The 23,163-nt window shown below is 47.9% G+C and overlaps 1 protein-coding gene across 3 annotated transcripts in view; it reads right to left on the bottom strand.

The window, feature by feature from the left end:
* LOC140730848 (NHS-like protein 1) overlaps positions 1-23,163 on the bottom strand; it is a 436,201-nt gene that overhangs the window by 181,268 nt on the left and 231,770 nt on the right. Inside the window, exon 1 of one of the 3 annotated variants that reach the window (XM_073051806.1) lies at positions 19,504-19,620. The exons of 1 other annotated variant lie outside the window; for it this stretch is intronic. In XM_073051806.1, coding sequence (XP_072907907.1) covers positions 19,504-19,531 — 28 coding nt within the window. In that variant the 5' untranslated portion in view covers positions 19,532-19,620. Of the gene's footprint in view, positions 1-18,832; positions 18,969-19,503; positions 19,621-23,163 lie in introns of those variants that run through there. One more of the 3 variants, XM_073051805.1, reaches the window with a different exon arrangement.

Raw genomic sequence — 23,163 nt, 5'->3', positions numbered from 1 at the left:
ACGTCCCAGCACCGATGTAACACGTCTGCAGTGCTCTGGGGGGCAGCCCACAAGTGTCAGCACACGTCCCAGCACCGATGTAACACGTCTGCAGTGCTCTGGGGGGCAGCCCACAAGTGTCAGCACACGTCCCAGCACCGATGTAACACGTCTGCAGTGCTCTGGGGGGCAGCCCACAAGTGTCAGCACACGTCCCAGCACCGATGTAACACGTCTGCAGTGCTCTGGGGGGCAGCCCACAAGTGTCAGCACACGTCCCAGCACCGATGTAACACATCTGCAGTGCTCTGGGGGCAGCCCACGAGTGTCAGCACACGTCCCAGCACCGATGTAGCACATCTGCAGTGCTCAGCAGAGCAACACAAGCAACAGCAGCAGGGTCAGAACGAGCCCCTCTCTCCTTTCCCGCCCGCCCGCCCGCCCTCTCTCACACACACAGAGAGGCCACCTCCGGATCTTTAGCCTCCAGTGGATTCACGGACCCGCAGAGAGCAGCCTCCAGTGTCCCCAGTGGACCTACAAACCCAAGGGTTCAGCGTCGGCCTCAATATCCAGAACTCCGAATGACCTTGGGGCTTCGATCTTTGGTATCGACCCCAGACCCCATCCCGTAAGACCACAGGAGCAGAATTGGGGCATTCAGCCGTCAAGACCTCTGCCATTTGAACAAGTGTACAGTAATTTACTTTCCTATCAAACACATTCTCAGTTTCTTCCCCTAACCTTTCCAACTCTGCTTTCGGTATAGAGTCACAGAACAGCACAACACAGAAGTGAGCCTTTCACTCCATCTAGTCAATGCTGAGCTATTACTCTGCCCAGTGCCATCAACCCACACCCAGACCATCGTCCTCCCTACCCCTCCCATCCATGTACCTATCCAAACTTCTCTTAAATGTTGCCTAATTAGCAGTAATAGGCCGTCACTGGAGGGCCGCAGTGTGTGCACACAAGCTGAAGTCACAGGCAGACAAATTAGCTACCTGCACTCCGATCCAGTAAGCCCCAAGTCCAGTTCCACACTGCATCTAATGCCGCTCTTTATCTCCTGTGTAAGAACACCCTTCTCCTTTTGTGCTTTTCAAGCCGCTGCAGGACGAATTGTTTACCCAACACAGTTCCTATTGTAACTCTGCAACAGTGAAGCATGCTAATGAGATTGCAGGCATCAGAAACCTTTCAAGCACACCACACTGAACTTCACCAGCACAGATTCTAAAATCAGGGGAACTGTGCAAACTCAGCTGCTGAATCCAAATCAGGTTTACTATCACTGGCATACGCCGTGAAATTTGTTAACATCCTGGCAGCAGTACACAGCAATAGAGAGAAATGTAGTAAATGTACTAAATAGTTAAATAAGTAGTGCAGAAATCAAAATAAAAAGTAGAGAGGTAGTGTTCGTCCATTCAGAAATCGGATGGCAGGCAGGAAAAAGTGATTTCTGAATTGTTCAGTGTGTGCCTTTAGGCTTCTGTACCTCCTTCCTGATGGTAATAACAAACACACTTTGAATCTTGAATCCATGAAGTATCAAAATTCAAAGTAAATTTATTATCGACTTATGTAGGCGTCACCATATACAACCCTGAGGTTCATCTTCTTTCGGGCATTCAACAGAAGAACAAAGAAATTCAACAGTGAAAAGCTCCACACAAAGACTGACAAACAACCAGTGTGCGAAAGAAATACATACATACACACATAATACCAAGAGCGCGAGTTTGAGTCCTTGAAAGTGAGTCTGTAGATTGTGGAATCAGTTCAGTGTTGAGGTGAGTGAAGTTATCCCCTCTGGTTCGAGTGCCTGATGGTTGAAGGGTATTAACTGTTCCTGAGCCTGGTGGTGTGAGACCTGGTGCTCCTGTACCTCCTCCCTGATGGAGCAGTGAGAAGAGAGCGTGGCCTGGTGCTCCTGTACCTCCTGCCTGATGGAACAGTGAGAAGAGAGCATGGCCTGGTGCTCCTGTACCTCCTGCCTGATGGAACAGTGAGAAGAGAGCGTGGCCTGGTGCTCCTGTACCTCCTCCCTGATGGAACAGTGAGAAGAGAGCGTGGCCTGGTGCTCCTGTACCTCCTGCCTGATGGAACAGTGAGAAGAGAGCGTGGCCTGGTGCTCCTGTACCTCCCGCCTGATGGAACAGTGAGAAGAGAGCGTGGCCTGGTGCTCCTGTACCTCCTGCCTGATGGAACAGTGAGAAGAGAGCGTGGCCTGGTGCTCCTGTACCTCCTCCCTGATGGAACAGTGAGAAGAGAGCGTGGCCTGGTGCTCCTGTACCTCCTGCCTGATGGAACAGTGAGAAGAGAGCGTGGCCTGGTGCTCCTGTACCTCCTGCCTGATGGAACAGTGAGAAGAGAGCGTGGCCTGGTGCTCCTGTACCTCCTGCCTGATGGAACAGTGAGAAGAGAGCGTGGCCTGGTGCTCCTGTACCTCCTGCCTGATGGAACAGTGAGAAGAGAGCGTGGCCTGGTGCTCCTGTACCTCCTGCCTGATGGAACAGTGAGAAGAGAGCGTGGCCTGGTGCTCCTGTACCTCCTGCCTGATGGAACAGTGAGAAGAGAGCGTGGCCTGGTGCTCCTGTACCTCCTGCCTGATGGAACAGTGAGAAGAGAGCGTGGCCTGGTGCTCCTGTACCTCCTGCCTGATGGAACAGTGAGAAGAGAGCGTGGCCTGGTGCTCCTGTACCTCCTGCCTGATGGAACAGTGAGAAGAGAGCGTGGCCTGGTGCTCCTGTACCTCCTGCCTGATGGAACAGTGAGAAGAGAGCGTGGCCTGGTGCTCCTGTACCTCCTGCCGGATGGAACAGTGAGAAGAGAGCGTGGCCTGGTGCTCCTGTACCTCCTCCCTGATGGAACAGTGAGAAGAGAGCGTGGCCTGGTGCTCCTGTACCTCCTGCCTGATGGAACAGTGAGAAGAGAGCGTGGCCTGGTGCTCCTGTACCTCCCGCCTGATGGAACAGTGAGAAGAGAGCGTGGCCTGGTGCTCCTGTACCTCCTGCCTGATGGAACAGTGAGAAGAGAGCGTGGCCTGGTGCTCCTGTACCTCCTGCCTGATGGAACAGTGAGAAGAGAGCGTGGCCTGGTGCTCCTGTACCTCCTGCCTGATGGAACAGTGAGAAGAGAGCGTGGCCTGGTGCTCCTGTACCTCCTGCCTGATGGAACAGTGAGAAGAGAGCGTGGCCTGGTGCTCCTGTACCTCCTGCCTGATGGAACAGTGAGAAGAGAGCGTGGCCTGGTGCTCCTGTACCTCCTGCCGGATGGAACAGTGAGAAGAGAGCGTGGCCTGGTGCTCCTGTACCTCCTGCCTGATGGAACAGTGAGAAGAGAGCGTGGCCTGGTGCTCCTGTACCTCCTGCCGGATGGAACAGTGAGAAGAGAGCGTGGCCTGGTGCTCCTGTACCTCCTGCCGGATGGAACAGTGAGAAGAGAGCGTGGCCTGGTGCTCCTGTACCTCCTGCCTGATGGAACAGTGAGAAGAGAGCGTGGCCTGGTGCTCCTGTACCTCCTGCCGGATGGAACAGTGAGAAGAGAGCGTGGCCTGGTGCTCCTGTACCTCCTGCCTGATGGAGCAGTGAGAAGAGAGCGTGGCCTGGTGCTCCTGTACCTCCTGCCTGATGGAACAGTGAGAAGAGAGCGTGGCCTGGTGCTCCTGTACCTCCTGCCGGATGGAACAGTGAGAAGAGAGCGTAGTAACTTGGTTTATCATAGTCACACGTGCTGAGGGACAGTGAGAAGTTTCCCGTGGCCATCAGGTTCTTGAACCAACCTGAAATTCTTGAATTCAAACTTGGACAATATTTTGTTCTCTCTCAATCTTGCATTACTGTTATTACCAGAGTCACAAGAGATTCTGCAGATGCTGGAAATTTTGAGAAATACTGAGAAAACACTGGAGGAACTCAGCAGGTCAGGCAGCATCAATGGAAACGGAAAAAACAGTTGACATTTCAGGCTAAGACATCAACATGTTATCTAGAACCTTTACAAAAGTATAGAGATGTGTGGTGGGGCATCACAGCCTGGTGGCAACACCAATACTCTTGAGTGGAAAATCCTACAAAAAGAAATGAAATGGTTCAGTCCATCACAAGTTAAGCCCTTCCCACCATAGAGCACATCTACACGGACAGCCGTCGCAGGAAAGCAGCGTCCATCATCAAGGGGGCCTACCACCCAGGTCACATTCTCTTCTTGCTGCTGGTACAGGAGCTTCAGATTTCAGGAACAGGTACCAGCCCCTCAGCCATCAGGGTCGTGGAACCAAAGGGGACAACTTCGCTGGACTTCAGTCGCCCCATCATTAAAATGGTCCACAACCTATGGACTCTCTTTCAAGGACTCTTCATCTCCGGTTCTCGATATTCATTTATTATTGTTTCTTTCTTTCTATATTTGTACACTTTGTCTTTTGCACGCTGGTTGAACACCCAAGTTGGCACGGTCTTTCAGTAATTCTATTATGGTTATTATTCTAATATGGGCTTATTGAGTATGCCCACAAGAAAATGAACACCAGGGTCGTGTGTGGTGACGTATATGTACTTGGATAATAAATGACTTTGAACTTTGTTACTGTCATAATATTTATCCTGCACGTGTGTAATTACGCATAATTCATGTTAATGTAAACTGGTGTTTATCACCCTTTTGTAGGGTGCTGCTGCGGAAACGAGGCCTGCGGCAAGGCTGGGGTTAAACGGGGGGGGGGGTGGGGGCGGCTTTGATGGCTGGAAGGGCCTCTCCCCCCTGTATCTCAAATATATACAAAACCCTTCACTGCACAGAGCAGCAACCAAGGCCTGCCCCGTGGACAGGCTTAAACCTTCTCTGTTTAATTAACACTTCTGAATGGTCCGGATGATGAAAATTAGCTTTAAATGGAAATCTGATTCGAGACTGAACAGGTGCTCTGCAGAGAAGACTTGCTTTTAATCATGCTAAAGGTCTAGATTTTCAATCCTGTCCCAAACGCAAAGTCAGATTTATTGCTAAAGTGGGTACACAATGAGATTTACAGGAAGGTGTTTCACGGCTGCCTGCCGCACCTCCAGCGGCGTCCTTGGGTCATCGGCCAGGGACCAACACTCATTGATGTTGGGCCCAACTACAGCTTTCCAAGCGGTTGGTCAGTCCCACAATTTCCGCCTTTCCTTCTCACTGAAAGCTCCTCTCGATCTCCTCTACCTTCCAAGGAATAAAGCCCTAACTTATTCCATCTTCCCTTCCAGCCCAGGTCCTCCGGACCCGGCAACGTAAAACTTTCTCTGTGCTCTTTCCACCCGATTTACACCATCGATGCGAGGCGCGATCTGGATGGGCCACAAAGAGAAGCTCTTCACGGTTTCTCAGCACGCGTGGCAGTGCTAACCAACTCCACTGAGCCAGGTGGAGCCAACGTTACTGAAAACTGAGAAGTTTAGCATTTTAATTGCGTATTCGTTAGAAATCATGGGGAAAGAGAACCGATTCCTTCCCCTCATTCGTCATCCTGAGCCGGGCTCAGCTGGCTAAGTGCAAATGAGAATTGAGCAGCGACAGGGGCCGGGGATCGCAGAGCTGTTACTGCGGGGCTCGTCATTAGCATTTTAATTATCGATCAGGTCAGGCCTGCGGAGTGCGTGCTCCGCTGGCTGCGGTAGAAAAAAAGATTAGCTTTATCCGTCTCGGGTGTATTGAAACATCGAGTGAAATGCAGAAACACACTTGGGATGTCCGGCGCCAACATCGTTTACTAACCCTAACCGCACATCCACGGGACGTGGGATGAACCCGGAGCACCCAGTGGCGACCCGGAGCACCCAGTGGCGACCGGGAGCACCCGGATGAACCCGAAGCACCCAGTGGCGACCCGGAGCACGCGGATGAACCCGGAGCATCCAGTGGCGACCCGGAGCACCCAGTGGCGACCCGGAGCACGCGGATGAACCCGGAGCACCCAGTGGCGACCCGGAGCACCCGGATGAACCCGGAGCACCCAGTGGCGACCCGGAGCACGCGGATGAACCCGGAGCATCCAGTGGCGACCCGGAGCACCCAGTGGCGACCCGGATGAACCCGGAGCACCCAGTGGCGACCGGGATGAACCCGGAGCACCCAGTGGCGACCGGGAGCACCCGGATGAACCCGGAGCACCCAGTGGCGACCGGGAGCACCCGGATGAACCCGGAGCACCCAGTGGCGACCCGGATGAACCCGGAGCACCCAGTGGCGACCCGGAGCACGTACGAACTCCTCACCGGCAGCGGCAGGAATTGAACTCGGGTCACGGCCTAAGCGGGGAGTGTGTAGTCGGGCGTGATGCTGAGGTGGGAAACACGGGGAGAATGAGAGTGGCGTCCTGAATACAGCTGATTGGGTCAGAAGTCTGACACCGAGTGGGGTGAGGACATGTTACAGCAGATAAGCCATTCCAGGTCCAGGCGGCAGGTAGTTGAGGGTTCTGCCTCTCTTCCGGGGTTACATCTGTGCCCTTTTGTCCCTGGAGAAGTAGTGGTGGTATCAGTGGGGTGGGTGAGCTCTCTGTATAGTAATGACCGCGACATTCACCGATTTCATTCTGAAATACTGTGATTACCCTGCCGGCTCTGGAGGACAAGGTGTCAGAAGTTGATTGGACCTTGGTTAGCGAGGGGCATCAAAGGTTACGGGGAGCAAGCAAGCGAATGGAGTTGAGAGGGCCATCATCACAATCGAGCTTCCGAAAGGACGACCAGTCAGCTGATTGATAAGCAAAGGACAGGCCACAATCAACAGCTCACTGATGTCCACTCGCATGGTGACAAAACGTTTGCAAGTAAATTACCAAGATCGGAGATCATCTCATCACCACCCGAGCTACACGTCTTCCGAATTATTTCCAGTAAGGGAGAACGAAATAACTGTTACTCCGGATCTGATGCAGCACAAAAAACGGAGAATCAGAATCCGGTTTATTATCACCGGCATGTGACGTGAAATGTGTTAATTTAGCAGCAGCAGTTCAATGCAATACATAATCTAGCAGAGACAGGAAAAATAATACATAAAATAAAACAATAATAAATAAACAAGTGAATCAACTACGTATAGATTATTTTAAAAATGTGCAAAAACAGAAATACTATATATTTTTAAAAAGTGAGGCAGTGTCCAAAGCTTCAATGTCCATTTAGGAATCGGATGGCACAGGGGAAGAAGCTGTTCCTGAATCGCTGAGTGTGTGTCTTCAGGCTTCTGTACCTCCTACCTGATGGGAACAGTGAGGGAACTGCATGTCCTGGATGCTGGAGGTCTTTAACAAACACCATAATAAATATAAATAGGTAAGATAGTGTTTACACGTAGACTGATTTTACGTCTGTCTATAAAGTGATGCCAGGCACAGAAGGTGACTGACAGGCAATGATAAAGTAGTGGTGGTTGGGGGTGATTAGCCTCACTGCTTGGGGTAAGTACCTGCTGGGTTTGGTGGTCTTGCAGGTTGAAGACATACACTGAAGGCGAGGGAGTACAAGGAAAACCGGGGTCAGAGTTTGCAGGGAACAAGATTTTGTGTGAGTGAGTTATTACTCTGGGTGTGACTGGGGAACAGGATATGCTGCTTGCTAAATCCCCTTTTTTTCCTTTGAGGGCTTTTCAGATGCAAATTGTCAAAGGAAATTCAATTACTAGGCAGCAAAAATGTTGTTCAAACGCATATGAAGGAACCTATTCAAAAAGGCATCTTGGCAAGACTTGCTTTCAGGGCTAGTTCAGGTATAACAAATAACGATATTTTTCAATTTATTTTTGTATAGGCCGGGGTGTACTTTTAGCATTTAAATTGAACTTGTGAATGTAACATTCATGGATTCACATCCATTTTGCAGTAAAATGGACTTCGTCATTTTTGTTCCAATTGTTTCCTTGTAAAGATTCTGTATCATCACACTCATTGGGTGCACCTGTATACTACTTGTTAATGCAAATACCTGAACAGCCAATCAGGAGGCAGCAACCCCATGCAGACATAGTCGAAAGGTTCAGATTAAACATCAGAACGAGGGAGAAATGTGATCTACTGCAAGTGACTTTGTCCGTGGAATGAATGTTGGTGCCAGACAGGGTGGTTTGAGTATCTCAGAACCTACTGATCATACACAACAGTCTCTAGAGTTTACAGAGAATGGTGCAAGAAACAAAAATCATCCAGTGAGTGGCAGTTCTGCGGGTGAAAATGCCTGGTTAATGAGGGAGGTCGGAGGAGAACGGTCAGACTGCTTCAAGCTGCCAGGAAGGCGACAGTAACTCAAATAGCCACACGTTACAACAGAGGTGTGCAGAAGAGCATCACTGAACGCACAACATGTCGAGCCTTGAAGCTGATGGGCTACAGCAGCAGAAGACCGCACACATACGCTCAGTGGTCACTTCATTAGGCACAGGAGGTAAAAATAAAGGTACAAAGGTTCATTTATTATCAAAGCGTGCAACTCTGAAATCCTTCTCCGGATAACCATGAAACCAAGAAAGAAAAAACGGCAGCAGAGCCATTAACCCCCAAATCCTCCTTCCCCACAAAAAAGCAAGCAAAACCAGAACTGGCTCATCAACCCCAAATCCCCCTCCCTCACACACAGAAAAACTAGAAAGATCGGGTGCAGCTCTACAAAACTGTGGTTAGGCCACATATCGAGTATTGTGTTCCATTCTGGTCGCCTCACTATAGGGAGGGTGAGGGTGCAGAGGAGATTTGGCAGGATGCTGCCTGGATTAGAAAGCATGTCTTATGAGGGTAGGTTGAGCGAGGGAGGGCTTTTCTCTTCTGAGCAGAGGATAAGACTTGACTTGATAGAGATGTACAAGATGATAAGAAGCATAGATCCAGCGGACAGTGGGCAACTTCTTCCCAGGGTGGAAATGGCAAATACAAGGGGACGTCATTTAAAGGTGATTGGAGGAAAGTACGGGGGGGGGGGGGGGAATTGTCACGGGTTTGTTTATTCACACAGTGGTAAGTGCGTTGAAAACACTGCTGGGAGTAGTGGTAGAAGCAGATGCGTTAGGGACCTCTCCGAGAGTCTCAGATAGGCACATGGACTCGTATAAAAATGAAGCGCTAAGTGGGCAGGAAGAACGAGACGGTAGTGTGGCGGTTAGTGCAACGCCCTCGCCAGCCAACCCCACCGCTGCCTGCAGGGAGTTTGCACGCCCTTTCCGGGGCCGTGGGGCCTTCACCGGGTGCTCCGGTTTCCAGTGCCTGCAGTTACAGTTGGTGAGTCGTGGGCCTGCTCTGTTGCTGCCCGAACTGTGGCAACACTTGCGGCCTGCCCCTCCTGGCCGATTTGATTCATCCCATCTCACTCCACCATCCGGTGTACCCGTGAGAAATGAAGCCAGTAAAACTCATCTTCAGACTGATCTCGGAGTGGGTACGGTCAGCACAGCATTGTGGGCCAAAGGGCCTGTGAGCATCAAAGGCTCACAGAATGAACAATTCCCAAACAGAAGGGGCATTGAACAATCTGCTGGAGGGGCATCCGTGGGAGGAAGAGGAATAGTCTGTGTTTCAGATTAAAACCCGGTGTCAGTCCTGATTGGATGGGCACAGGCTACTGCTCCCACCCTCTCTCCCTGATTGGATAGGCACAGGTTACTGCTCCCACACCCTCTCTTCCTGATTGGATGGGCACAGGCTACTGCTCCCACCCTCTCTCCCTGATTGGATAGGCACATGCTACTGCTCCCACTCTCTCTCCCTGATTGGATGGGTACAGGCTACTGCTCCCACCCTCTCTCCCTGATTGGATAGACCCAGGTTACTGCTCCCACACCCTCTCTTCCTGATTGGATGGGCACAGTCTACCGCTCCCTTCCTCTCTCCCTCTAGTTACATTTTAACTCTTATTATACCAATGAAGCCACAAACAATTCTCCAACAACAGAATCGGAAAAAGCTGCAGAAAATTGCAAACTAAACCAGCTCTATCCTGGGCACCAGCCTCCCCTGGCATCAAGAACATCTTCAGAAGACAATGCTTCAAAAACGGCAGCATCCATCAGCAAGGACACGCCCTCAACTCATTGCTAACATCAAGGACGACCTAGGTGTAGGAGCCCGAAAATATTCACTCAACGATCCAGGAACAGCTTCTTCCCCTCCGCCTTCAGAACTGTGAATGGATAATTCTCCCGTGTACACTACCTCACCTTTTTCTCTCTCTCCTACTGAACTGAAAACTTTAAAAGAGATTGTGCAGATGCTGGAATTCCAGAGCAACACACACAAAATACTGGAGTCAACACACAAATCAGACTGCATCTATGGAAATAAACTAACAGTCACCGTCTGGAGCCGAGACCCTTCATCAGGACCGGAAAGAGGGTGGGGGGAGGGACGGAGGACAAGCTGGAAGGTGATGGTGAAGCCAGGTGGGTGGGAAAGGTTGGAGAAGAAGGAATCTGATAGGAGAGGGGAGTGGACCATGGGAGAAGGTGGGCACAAGAGGGGATGATAGGCAGATGAGGAAAAAGAGGTAGAAGGCCAGAGAGGGGAATAGAGGATGACAGAAGGGGTAGGGAAAAGAAATGATGTTCCTGCCATCAGGTTGCAGGTTACCCAGACGGGACACGAGGTGTCGACCATAGTACAGTATATCACAGCATTGCCTGTCTCATTCCACAGATCACACAAAGCAGAGGGGATCCAATTAAACAGAATTAACAAACTCCAATTCAGCTCACGTCAGTGATTGACAGGACCCAGTGGGTAAGCGTCCAAGTGGAAAAGTAAATGAGCTCGGAGCAGTTCCCATGGCAATTAACAGCTGAGTCTCCATTTAAGTGTGCGTGTGCATGTCTCTGCAGGTATGTGTGTTCAGTACAGCTCTATGGTAATATTCCCTCACCTTGCTACATGTGACTATTATAAACCAATTTACCAAGAAGATGGGCTGCAAAAGTTGGGAATGATTGAAGCCAAATGGGACTGGCTTGGTGGGCCCTCCGGTCAGCACAGAAGGCCAGTTTCCTGCTACACCAAGCACAAGCAGTTCACAGGAGCCACATAAACAAACAAGGGAAAGGGTTAGGAGCAGAATTAGGTCATGGAAACAAGGAAGAAGGTAGGAAAAGATGAAGCCACTTGGGGAAAAGTTCACGTTCAACATAAACAGCCGGCTTGTGTTTTTAGACACAAAGATTCTGCAGATGCTGGAAATCCAAAACAACACACATAAAACGCTGGAGGAACTCAGCTGGTCAGGCAGCATCTGTGGAAATGAATAAACAGTCGACATTTCAGGACCTGGTGAAGGTTTTCACCCCGAAATGTTGACTGCTTATTCCTCCCCATAGCTTCAGCCTGACCTGTCGAGTTCCTGCAGCATTTTGTGTGTGTTGTTCTGGATTTCCAGCATCTGCAGAAGCTCTCCTGTTTATGATTTATGAGCTACACCTCTTGGAATTTTATATAGCTCCATCAGGACTCCCATTAACCCCTGACACTCCAGAGAAAACAAACCAAATTTGACCAAAAACAGCACACACTCAGTGTTAGAATTATTATTGTCACATGTGCAAAGGTGCAGAGAAATCATGTCTTGTCGGGCAAACAATTAAATAACTGGTACCCTTTGCAAGAGGCTGTTCCATGTAATGAACTCATTATTATTACTAGTTATTTTTGCAATTGCATCTTTCTCTGCTCACGCACATTGGGTGTCCTTTGTGTAGATTTTCATCGATTCCATTGTGTTTCTTTATGCCTACTGTGAATGCCTGCAAGAAAATGAATCTCAGAGTTGTGTACGGTGACATGTACATACTTTGATAATAAACTGACAGCACACTCCTGTAGATCAATCAAGGATTTAACGTGGGGTGGCATGGTAGTGTGGTTGTTAGCACAATGCTGTACAGTACAGGCAACCCAGGTTCAATTCTCACCACTGCCTGTAAGGAGCTTGTACGTTCTCCCCGTGACCACGTGGGTTTCCCCCCGGATGCCCTGATTTCCTCCCACAGTCCAATGTTGGTAGGTTAATTGTAAATTGAGGGGCCGGAAGGGCCTATTCCACACTGTCTCAATAAATAAAATGGTCTGTACAGCAGAGAATTACAACCTTTGGCCAGGCTGCCACATTGAATACCAGGGCAGGAACATGGCCTGCCTATTTCTGTATATAGCCCAGTGGAATTGCAGAGGGGATAATGATCAGTTCATACTTCACTTTCCTCTGAACAGGCACTCAACCGGGAATCTGAAACCATACTGGTGCGTCCATTAACCTGTGCTCATCAGCTTCCTGTTTTCTTTTAATTACCAGTAATTTCCCACGGTGACTCTTTGGAGAGTTGGTTAGCTGGGCGGAGGGTGGGGGGAGAGAGGTAGCGGGAAGGAGGGATAAAGAAAAATGATTCCTTTAACTGAAACAAACATCTATACGGGAGAACAGTACATACAGCACAGGATCAGGTCCTCTGACCCAGGCTGTTGTGTTGAATTAATGCATCGCATTAAACTAATCCTTTCTACCTGCACTCACTCACTCACTCACTGTTCATCCAAGTAGTTCTCGTCTCGATTGTGTCTGTCTCCACCAGCTCCCCCTTATAGCACAGCCAGGCACCCACACACTCTCTGTGCAATCCAACCTGCCCTGCACAGCTCCTTTAAGGATAAGTGCCAGGAGGGAGATCTACACACAAACACACACACACACGTTCTATAATTTACAGCCTTTTCCCCGCTATTATGCACTTCACTGGAGTGCTGCCGCACAGTGAACAAATATCATGACATATGCCAGTGATATTAAACCCAATTCTGAGTCTGAGTCTGATGTGGCTGGATATCCAATGCCTACACGATGCAGAGCAAACTGGCGTATGAGCGCCGAGCTCAGAGACAATCTACAAGCAGTGAATTTACAACAGCAACTCCTCCTGCAGCCCGGGCTGACATAAATGATTCACTGAGAGCCTATGTTATCAGGATTAGGGTCTGTCACTCACTGAATAGCCGTGATAAAAACGTACAGCACTGTAAGCTCGAAGCAGGTCAGACAACGTCAATGGGTGGACAAACAGTCTTAGTGTTTCAGGCTAACAGCCTATTTTTATTTCAGACCAAGCATCTGATTGCATTTGCTTTGTAAAGCTGTGCCCTGTGGCTTTTGTCTGAGGTTTTAATTAAGCATTCTGTACACATTCTATTAAGCAAATTCAGGTCTACATCTCACTCCAGTGTTGCAACAACAGAATGCTTGTCTCACAAACTTTGACAGAAGTTCTATAGATACACACAGAAGCGCAGTGGTTAGCACAGCGATTTACAGAACTGGCGGCCCAGCTTCAATTCCTGACACGAGGAAATCTGCAGATGCTGGAAATTCAAACAACACACACAAAATGCCAGTGGAACACAGCAGGCCAGGCAGCATCTATAAGGAGAAGCACTGTCGACGTTTCGTTTCCTGACGAAGGGTCTCGGCCCGGAACGTAGACAGTGCTTCTCCCTATAGATGCTGCCTGGCCTGCTGTGTTCCACCAGCATTTTGTGTGTGTTGTTTCAATTCCTAACGAAGGGTCTCGGCCCGAAACGTTGACTGCTCATTTCCACGGATGCTGCCCGACCTGCTGAGTTCCTCCAGCTTGTTGTACATGTTGCTTTGACCACAGCAACTGCAGTGTACTTTGTGTTCAATTCCCTCCGCTGCCCGTAAGGAGTTTGTGTGTCCTCCCCTGTGGCTGTGTGGGTTTCCTCTGGGTGCTCGGGTTTCCTCCCAAAGTCCAAAGACATACCGGTTGGTAGGTTAATTGATCATTGTAAGTCGTTCCGTGATTAGGCTGGGGTTGCCGGGCAGTGTGGCCTATTCTGTGCTGTATCTCAATAAACAAGTCAATATTCTGACTGGTTACATCCCAGCCTAGTATGGAAACACTAATGCCCGGGCACGGAAAAGCCTACAAAAGTGGCAAATGCAGCCCAGTCCATCACAGGCAAAGTCCTCCCCACCACTGAGCCACAAGAAAGTAGGAGCCATCATCGGGACTCCCACAATCTTGGTCATACACTCTCTCCTTGCTACTTCCAGGAGCCTTAGGTTCCATACCACCAGGCTCAGGAACAATTATTACCCCTCAACCAACAGGCCTCTGAATCCTTCACAACAGCTTCACTCACCTCAACTCTGAACTGATTCCACAACCTACAGACTCACTTTCAAGGACTCGAAAACTCATGTTCTCAGTATTTATTTATTTACACAATCTGTCTCCTTTTGCGTATTGGTTGTTGGTTTTCGTTGATGTATGCTTTTTCCTAAATTCTATTGTGCTTCAGTATTTTCTTTAAATGCACGCAGAAATATTAATCTCATAGTCACAGATACGCACTTTAATAATGAACTTAGCTTGACTTTGCACAGTGACCTTCATCTGAGGACAAGTGGCTAGTTCACAAGGCAATAATCAGCAGAACAATGATAGTCCAAACGCTGAACAGGAATAATAAAACTGTATTCTACTCTGCACAGTCTAAAGGAATTTACTCAAATTAATCAATCATCTACATTATTTCCTGGCCCATTTATTGTATCATTCATCTACATTAAATCTGTGGATAATTTTGAACTTCTTGAAAGATTTTAAAATTCACATTTAGGAAAAACTGAAAGAATTTGATTTGATTTGAATTGCAGCACAAGACATAGGCATAGAGTCAGGCCACTTGGCCCATCGAGTCTGTTCTGCCATTCCATGATTGTTTGTATTTTTTTTGCAGCACTTTCAATGTAATCAAATATCCAAAAAAAAGCAAGGTAGCGATTAGCTCGGACCAGAGGGCACAGCCTCAGAACAGAAGGATGTTCATTTAGAACAGAGGTGAGGAGGAATTTCTTTAGCCAGAGGGTATTGAATCTGTGGAATTCATTGCTACTGGCCAGATCATTGGGTATATTTAAATGATTAATCGGGGTGTCAAAGGTTACAGGGAGAAGGCAGGGGAATGGGGTTGAAAGGGATAATAAATCAGACATTATGGAATGTTGATACTGACTCAATGGACCAAATGGTCTAATTCTGCTCCTATGTCTTATGGCTGTAAATGAAGGAACATAAGTGAAGAAATACAGAGTTATTTCATCGATGAGGCTTATTTTCCCCAATAATTGACAGGAAAGGTCCAGACTAAAATCATCAAACACACAGAACTTACAGATCGTTCATTATGGTTAAAGAATGTAGTTTCAAAATACACACAGACTACTGAACAATCTCATTTATCTGTGAAATTCCCTCCTCTGTACTGTGATAAAGGGAGCCTTGCAGGCAGAGGTAAATTTTAATAAGGTCACCAGACTTTGAACCTGTCTGTTAGTTGCTAATATCGCTATCAACTAGAGCTTGACAGAGACCGGAAGTTAATGTTTTTCTGTGCTGAAGTTGTTCAAAAAAAAAAATTAGAATAAAGGGTTAATGGCCGGCTTCGTAGCAGTGTCGAAGAGCAGAGGGATCTTGGGGTTCATGTCTATAAGTCCCTCAAAGTTGCCATGCAAGTTGATAGGGTGGTTGAGGAGGAGAATGGTGTGTCGGCCTTTATGGTCGGGGGAGCTGTGAGGTAAAGTTGCGGCTCTATAAAATCCTGGTCAGACCACGCTTGGAGTTATAGGAATGATGTGGAAGCTTTAGAGAGAATGCAGAGGTGGCTTACCAGGACGCTGCCTGGATTAGAGAGCATTTCTTCATGAGGATAGGCTGAGCAAGCTGGGGCTTTTCACTTTGGAGCAGAGGAGGATGAGAGGTGATTTGATAGAGGTGTACAAGGTGGTAAGAGGCACAGACTGAGTGGACAGCCCGAGACTTCATCTCAGGGCAGAAGTGACCATTACGATGAGGCATAAATTTAAGGTGTCGGGAGGATGTCAAAGACAAGGGCTTTTTTAAAATATATACACAGAGAGTGGTCGGTCGGGGTGCAGAATGCACTGCCAGGGATGGAGGTAAAGGCAGATGGATGATAGAAAAAATGGAGGGCTACGTGGGAGGGAGGAGTTACATTTACATTTTTTTCTTGGACTAGGTTGAAAGGTTGACACAACATGGTGAGGTAAATGGCCTTTTCTGTACAGTTTGTTCTATGTTCTAAACATTGGAAAGAATCTATCAAACAGTTCAAATTCTGTTCTTCAACATGCATCCAGTGCAATCCATATTTGAAAGACTACAAAAACTGTGTGTGTTAACAACTCATACACCTGAGCCCGGATGTTCATTGCTTTGGCGTTTACTTATCCCTGCACAGTTACATCTATTTTTCCTGTTTGCTATTGGGCAATTGAGACTTCAATCGCAAGGCATTTGCCCAACAACCTGTTTAAAAGCCAAGGCGCATTTCAGAAACTGGAAGATCGTCATATTGATAAATTCCTTTACGATTACTTTCCCCGCCTAAAGAGGCCAACTTTGATGCGAGGATTTAGCATTTCACTTCATTCAGATAGGTTCTATGATTCCAGTTGTTTAATGTGGAACTCACAACCCTAGAGCACAGTGCAGGCCTTTTGGCCCACAATGTTATGCTGACCTTTTAAATCACTCTGTTTTAAAAAAAAACTATCTCTGACATCCCTTCTATACTTTCCTCCAACCACCTGAAAATTACGCCCTCTCATAATAGCCATTTCCACCCTGGGAAAAAGGCACTGCAGTCTGCTCTATCTAGACCTCCTACCATCTTGTACGCCTCTATCACTTCACCTTTCATCCCCCTACACTCCAAAGAGAAAAGCCCCAGCTCACTCAACCTCTCCTCATAAAACATGCTCTCTGATCCAGTCAACAACTTGGTAAACCTCCTCTGCAGCCTCTCTGAAGCTTCCTATAATGACGCAACCACACATGAACATTACACTCCAGGTTGCCTTGTCATTGCAACTCTTTGGAACACTGCACAGAACTATCCAAGTACTGTTCTGACAGTGTGAGAGAGCAGGGTGGTGACATTTGTATCAGTTAGGATGGAAATGAAGCAAGCGTACATTTAGACAGGAGGGACACCAGAGCAACACGGACAAAGTGCTGGAAGAACACTGCAGGTCAGGCAGCATCTATGGAACTGAATAAACAGTCGACATTTCGGACCGAGACCCTTCACCAGAACGTATGTGTATATTAGTATGAGCTTCCAGGAATGGGATCAGATATGATATTTAAATAAGGCATGAATGTGCCGTCAGAGACAAAGCACACCATGAGCACTGCCACAAGAAAGCAGCGCCCAGCATCCAGGCCTTGCTCTCTTCCACTGCTACCATCAGGAGGTACAGGGGCTGGGGTCCCACACCACCAGGTTCAGGAAGAGTTACCCTTCAACCAGCAGACACCTCAACCAGGGTGGATAAGTTCACTCACCTCAACACTGAACAGCCTACAACCCGTGTGCTCAGTATTACTATAGCTACCATCAGGAAGGAGGTACCAGGAGCGTGAAGGCACACAGGAACAGCTTCTTCCCCTCTGCCATCCGATTCCTGAATAGACACTGAACCCATGAACACTACCCCACTACTATTCTTATTTCTATTTTTGCACTACTTATATAACTATTTTATTTATGTATAAACCTGACTCTGATTAATTATTTACTTTTATTTGCATATTGGTTATTTGCCACTTTTTATAGCTTTTCATAAATTCGACTGTATCTCCCTATTTTCCAGTAAATGCCTGGAAGGAAAATGAACCCTCAGGGTGACAATTGTCCTCATACATCCATCCTTCATTTTTAGGATGTTTCTTGTGAAACTCCTCAGGGCTCTCTCCAAGGTTCTTCCTTAGCCACAAGTCCCAAAATTACTCACAATATTCCACATGATAGCGGACCAACACTACAGATAAAAGATTAGCTTACTTGTCACATGTACAGTGAATTGAGTTGTTTGCATCTTGAGGGAGCGATGCCTCACGGTAGCGGTGTCCATCGTTAAGGACCCACGTCACCCAGGTCCTGCCTTGTTCTCATTGCTACCATCAGGGAGAAGTACAGAAGCCTGAAGGTGCGCACGCACGCACGCACCCACACACACACACACACACACACACACACCCACACACACACACACCCACACGCACACACACACACACACACACACACACACACACACCCTTACTGGAATTCACAGTCTTTAGTCTCAGTTATTACGTATTGCATTGTACTTTTGCCACAAAGACAAGAAATTTCACGACATGCCAACATATTCTGGTTCTGAAACCAAATCGCTGATTGTGCTGGGGTCAACCCATGATTGTTGCCATCAGAGCATGCCCACAAGGTAGCATAACCCTTTGACCTCCTGGCGTGGGGGGGGGGGGGGGGAGATCCACGAGGTCACGGGGAATTGAACCACAGTGTTACCACTGGCACTGCATTGTATTATGCTAAGCTACTGAGACTAAAAGATCACACAAAGAGGGGGAGGATGTGAAATTGTCCACTGGGGCGAGAAATATGAAAATAAGCGTGTGTGGGAGGAAATCGGAACGCTATGTGGTCACAGGGAGAACGCACAAGCTCCTCACAGAGAGCGGCAGAAATCGAAGCCCGATCAGTGATCGCTGACGCTATCACACGCTGCTCTTTTTAATGAATGCAAACAAATGCTTCAAGCCTTACTTCCACCTGACTCATCCAGCAAGTTAAACTTCAAGGGAATCCTGAACTCTGATTCCCAGCACCTTCGGCACCTCCGACTTCCAATGGCTCTCCCCAACTTACAAAATAGGCTGCATCCTTGCCACTGTGAAAGGAGTTCACACATCAGGTTTGCAAACCAGTACAAAACAACCAAGTGCAAAAACTCAGCCTACTGACTTCTCACTCCTCGGCAGCTCCCTCTGTGAATTCCTCTCACAGGCATCCCTCTGTCTTCCTCCCCTGCTCACTCCGGTTCTCAGAGCCGCAACCAACGCTCCAAACACACCCCTCAGCTCGAACACTAATGAGGATCAGGCAGCCCAGAACTGTGCGCTTATCCTGCTGGCTGCACACGGAGACCTCGCCTGGTTCCCAGGGGAAGAGAAGAGAAGAAGCTATTTATAATGAATTGTGCACCATCAACTTTGGCACCGAGTCAATAACTTTATATTAAGAATCTGCTTCAGAGAGCAGGACTCTGTACTGTGCCTGTTTAGTAGGCCACACTCCATGGAGTTAATCAGTCACGGCTAGATTTCATAAAGACAACAATCTTCTTCTGGAAACAGATTCCAATTAGACTGGCTCATGGTTTCAGACATTTAACTTTCAGTCTGCACTTAAAATCACATTATCTGATCCTCTCATGATAGGAGGTTTATATACAGAAGCCAACTGCACTAAAGCTTCAATAATCTAACACCAGAGATGCAAGAGATTCTGCAGATGCTGGAAATGCAGGGCAACACACACACAGTGCTGGAGGTCAGGCAGCATCTATGGAAGTCAGTAAACAGACGATGTTTTGATGTACACATGAAGGAAAAAGCTCATCTTTAGATCTTTACCTTTATTAATACTTTGTTTCTCGGTCATGTGTTGCACAGAGGGCAGGAGAGGGTTTCCTGTGAATTTAAGAGGAGTGCTCTGGATCCCATCTCCAACTCCAACCACACACCATGCTCCAGATACAGTAATGAGTAAACCAGATGTCAAACCATCAACATTTCTAAACATTCCTGTTATAATGAAAATCAGGTTTATTATCACTGACGCAATGTCGAGAGCTTTGTTGCTTTGTGGCCTGATCCTGAGAATCTGAATCTGAACAATGTGAAATGTTTAAAGATGCGTTGGTCTAGTGATTTTATTGTAGGGCAGGCTCTTCCAGCCACTCTGCTCAGCAATCCCCCGACTTAATCCTAGCCTAATCATGGGACAATTTACAATGAACAATTAGCCTCCCTGCTGGTACGTCTCTGGACTGTGGGAGGAAATCAGAGCACCTGGAGGAAACCCGTGTTGTCATGGGGGAGAAGGTAGAAACTCCTTACAGGCAATGGTGGGAACTGAACCCTGTGCTGTAGAGCGTTGTGTTACCCTACCACCACACACAGGTGTCTGGAACACTCTGCTTGGGGAGTCGCTGGAAGCAGATACAACAGCGACCGCACCGCACGGTAAATGGCCCTTCCCCTCACGGTGCCTAGCAATCTATATTAACCTGCTCCCCGATCAATCTAACCCTTCCCTCCCACTTAACCCTCCATCTTCATTTCATTCACGTGCCCGTCCAAATGTTTCTCAGGTCTCCCGAAAGCATCTGCCTCTACCACCTCCCAGGCAACGCATTCCACCCACTCACCTATCTCTGACGTTCCCCCCATACGTTCCTCCCTTCACCTTAAATAAAGGTTGTCTGGTATTGGCCAATGCCACCCTGGGAAAAAGACACTGGCAATTCATAAACACAAAGTGCACTGCAGATGCTGTGGTCAAATCAACACGTACAAACAAGCTGGATGAACTCAGCAGGTCGGGCAGCATCCGTTGAAAGAAGCAGTCAGCGTTTCGGGTCAAGACCCTTCGTCAGGACTGAAGAAGGAGGGGGCAGGGGCCCTATAAAGAAGGTGGGGAGAGGGTGGAAAACCAATCAGAGGAAAGATCAAGGGGTGGGGGAAGGAAAGCAGGGAGGGGATAGGCAGGAGAGGTGAAGAAGGAATCTAAGGGGAAAACACTATGGGTAGTAGAAGAAGGCAGAGTCATGAGCGGTGATAGGCAGTTAGAAGAGGAGACAGAGTGAAGGTGGGATGGGGGAAGGGAGAGGGAGGGAATGACCAGAAGTTGGAGAATTCAATGTTCATACCAAGGGGCTGGAGACTACCCAGACGGTATATGAGATGTTGTTCCTCCAACCAAAGTTTGGCCTCATCATGGCAGTAGAGGGGGCCATGTATGGACATATCCGAATGGGAATGTGAAGCAGAGTTGAAGTGGGTGGCAACCGGGAGATCCTGTCTGTTGTGGCGGACGGAGAGGAGGTGCTCGACGAAGCGATCCCCCAATCTGCGTCGGGTCTCGCCGATATAGAGGAGGCCGCACTGGAGCACCGGATGCAATAGATTACCCCAACAAGGGTTTCAACCCGAAACGTTGACTGCTTCTTTCAACGGATGCTCCCCGACCCGCTGAGTTCATCCAGTTTTTTTGTACTGCCAATTCTTTCTATGCCTCTTGTGCACCTCATCAAAATCATCCCTCATCCTTCTTCGCTCTAAAGAGGAAAAACTCTGCCTGCTCACTCTGCCTGTTTAAGAGGCATTTCAACAAGGTAGATGGACAAGCAGGGAATTGTTTAATTTTCCAATATCCAAGTGTAAAGGCACGGGCCCCCAGATCCTCAAGACTTTCCATAAGGGCACCATTTGAGAACATCCTGACTGGCTGTATCACCACCTGGTGTGGGAACTACCTTGATCACTTGGCACTGCAGAGAGAGGTATGAACAGCCCAGCACATCTGTGGATGTGAACATCTCTCCATTGAGGACACTTACGAAGGCCTGGAAGATCATCGGGGACACCGGTCACCCCGACCATAAACTGTTTCAGCTGCTTCCGTCTGGCAAACGGTGCCGCAGCACTAAAGCCAGGACCAGCAGGCTACAGGACAGCTCCTTTCTACAGCCCACTGGACTTATAAATTCACAAGTCTGTACATTGCGACAGAGTCATACGCAACACGTTGTGGGACAGATGTAAGATTTAAATAAATTCTATTCTAATTCTAAAACAAAATAATTGTTACTGTGATCCAGAAAAAAAGACATAATAAGATAAAAGATAAAGAACACAATAAATATAAATACACAAGATAGCTTATGTACTGTACATAGATTGGCTGAATGTAAAATGGAGGGATAATAGACTGCATCTTGGTCGATTGTGGACTATGTTCTAACACTATGCTCTCATCCCTCAGGCAGAGACTGGGTAGACACATCTGCACAAGTCTGGAGGTAGACAAGGAGACATTTCAGAGTCAGAACAGGTTTATTATCACTGACATATGTTGTGAAATTTGTTTTGTGACAGCAGTACAAAGCAATACATAAATTATTAAACACAAGGAAATCTGCAGATGCTGGAAATTCAAACAACACACACAAAACGTCAACAGCGCTTCTCCCTATAGATGCTGCCTGGCCTGCTGTGTTCCACCAGCATTTTGTGTGTGTTGTTGCTTCATAAATTATTAATTACAATAAGAAATACATATTAAAAATTAAAATACATTTTTTTTTAATGCAAAAAGAAAGCAAATATAGTGAGGTACCATTCATAGAATCGCTGAGAAATCAGATGGTGGAGGGGAAGTAGCTGCTCCTGAATCGTTGAGTGTGCATCTTCAGGCTCCTGTACTTCTTCCCTGATGATAGCAATGAGAAGAGGGCAAGTCCTGGAAGCCACAAGTTGTCCTTTTGAAGGAAGGTGCGATGGCAGGAGCAGGTTCACAGTTAACTGCTGAAAAGGAGCAGTCCATTTTGCATGGCTGCAAGAGGTGGTGCAGAGGGAAGTGTGAAAGACCGGAATGCTCTTTTATAACGGCCAGTACGACAGACAGCTGGGACCAAGTTTAGCTCTGGAATTCCCTGCCCCAGAGAGTTGTAGAGAGAAAGCTCATTAAAAGCTGCCCAGGGCTGCAAACTCAGTCAACTTCTTCATGGGCACCAGCTTCCTCAACAGAGGACATCTTCAAAAGGTGATGCCTCAAAAACAGGGCATCCACTCTTCCATCACTAAGGACTCCCATCACCCAGGACATGCTCTCTTCTCACTGCTACCCCCAGGAAGGAGGTACAGGAGCCTGAAGATGCACACTCAGTGTTTTAGGAAAACTTTTTCCCCTCTGCCATCAGATTTCTGAATGGACGTTGATCACTACCTCAACTGTTTTCGCTCTCCTCTTTGCACTACTTTTGACATATAATTTTTCTTATTGTAATTTATACTAGTTTTTATGAATTGTACTGTAGTGCTGCCACAAAACAAAAAGGTTCACGACGTCACCCTCTTTTCCTTCTCTACATCGACGACTGCATTGGCGCTGCCTCCTGCATGCATGCTGAGCTCGTTGACTTCATTAACTTTGCCTCCAACTTTCACCCTGCCCTCAAATTCACCTGGTCCATTTCCGACACCTCCCTCCCCTTTCTTGATCTTTCTGTC

The sequence above is a fragment of the Hemitrygon akajei genome, chromosome 7 (genome assembly GCF_048418815.1).
Source record: "Hemitrygon akajei chromosome 7, sHemAka1.3, whole genome shotgun sequence".
Taxonomy (NCBI): domain Eukaryota; kingdom Metazoa; phylum Chordata; class Chondrichthyes; order Myliobatiformes; family Dasyatidae; genus Hemitrygon; species Hemitrygon akajei.
Note: the sequence above shows the minus strand (reverse complement) of the source record. Positions and strands in the feature narration are given on the sequence as shown.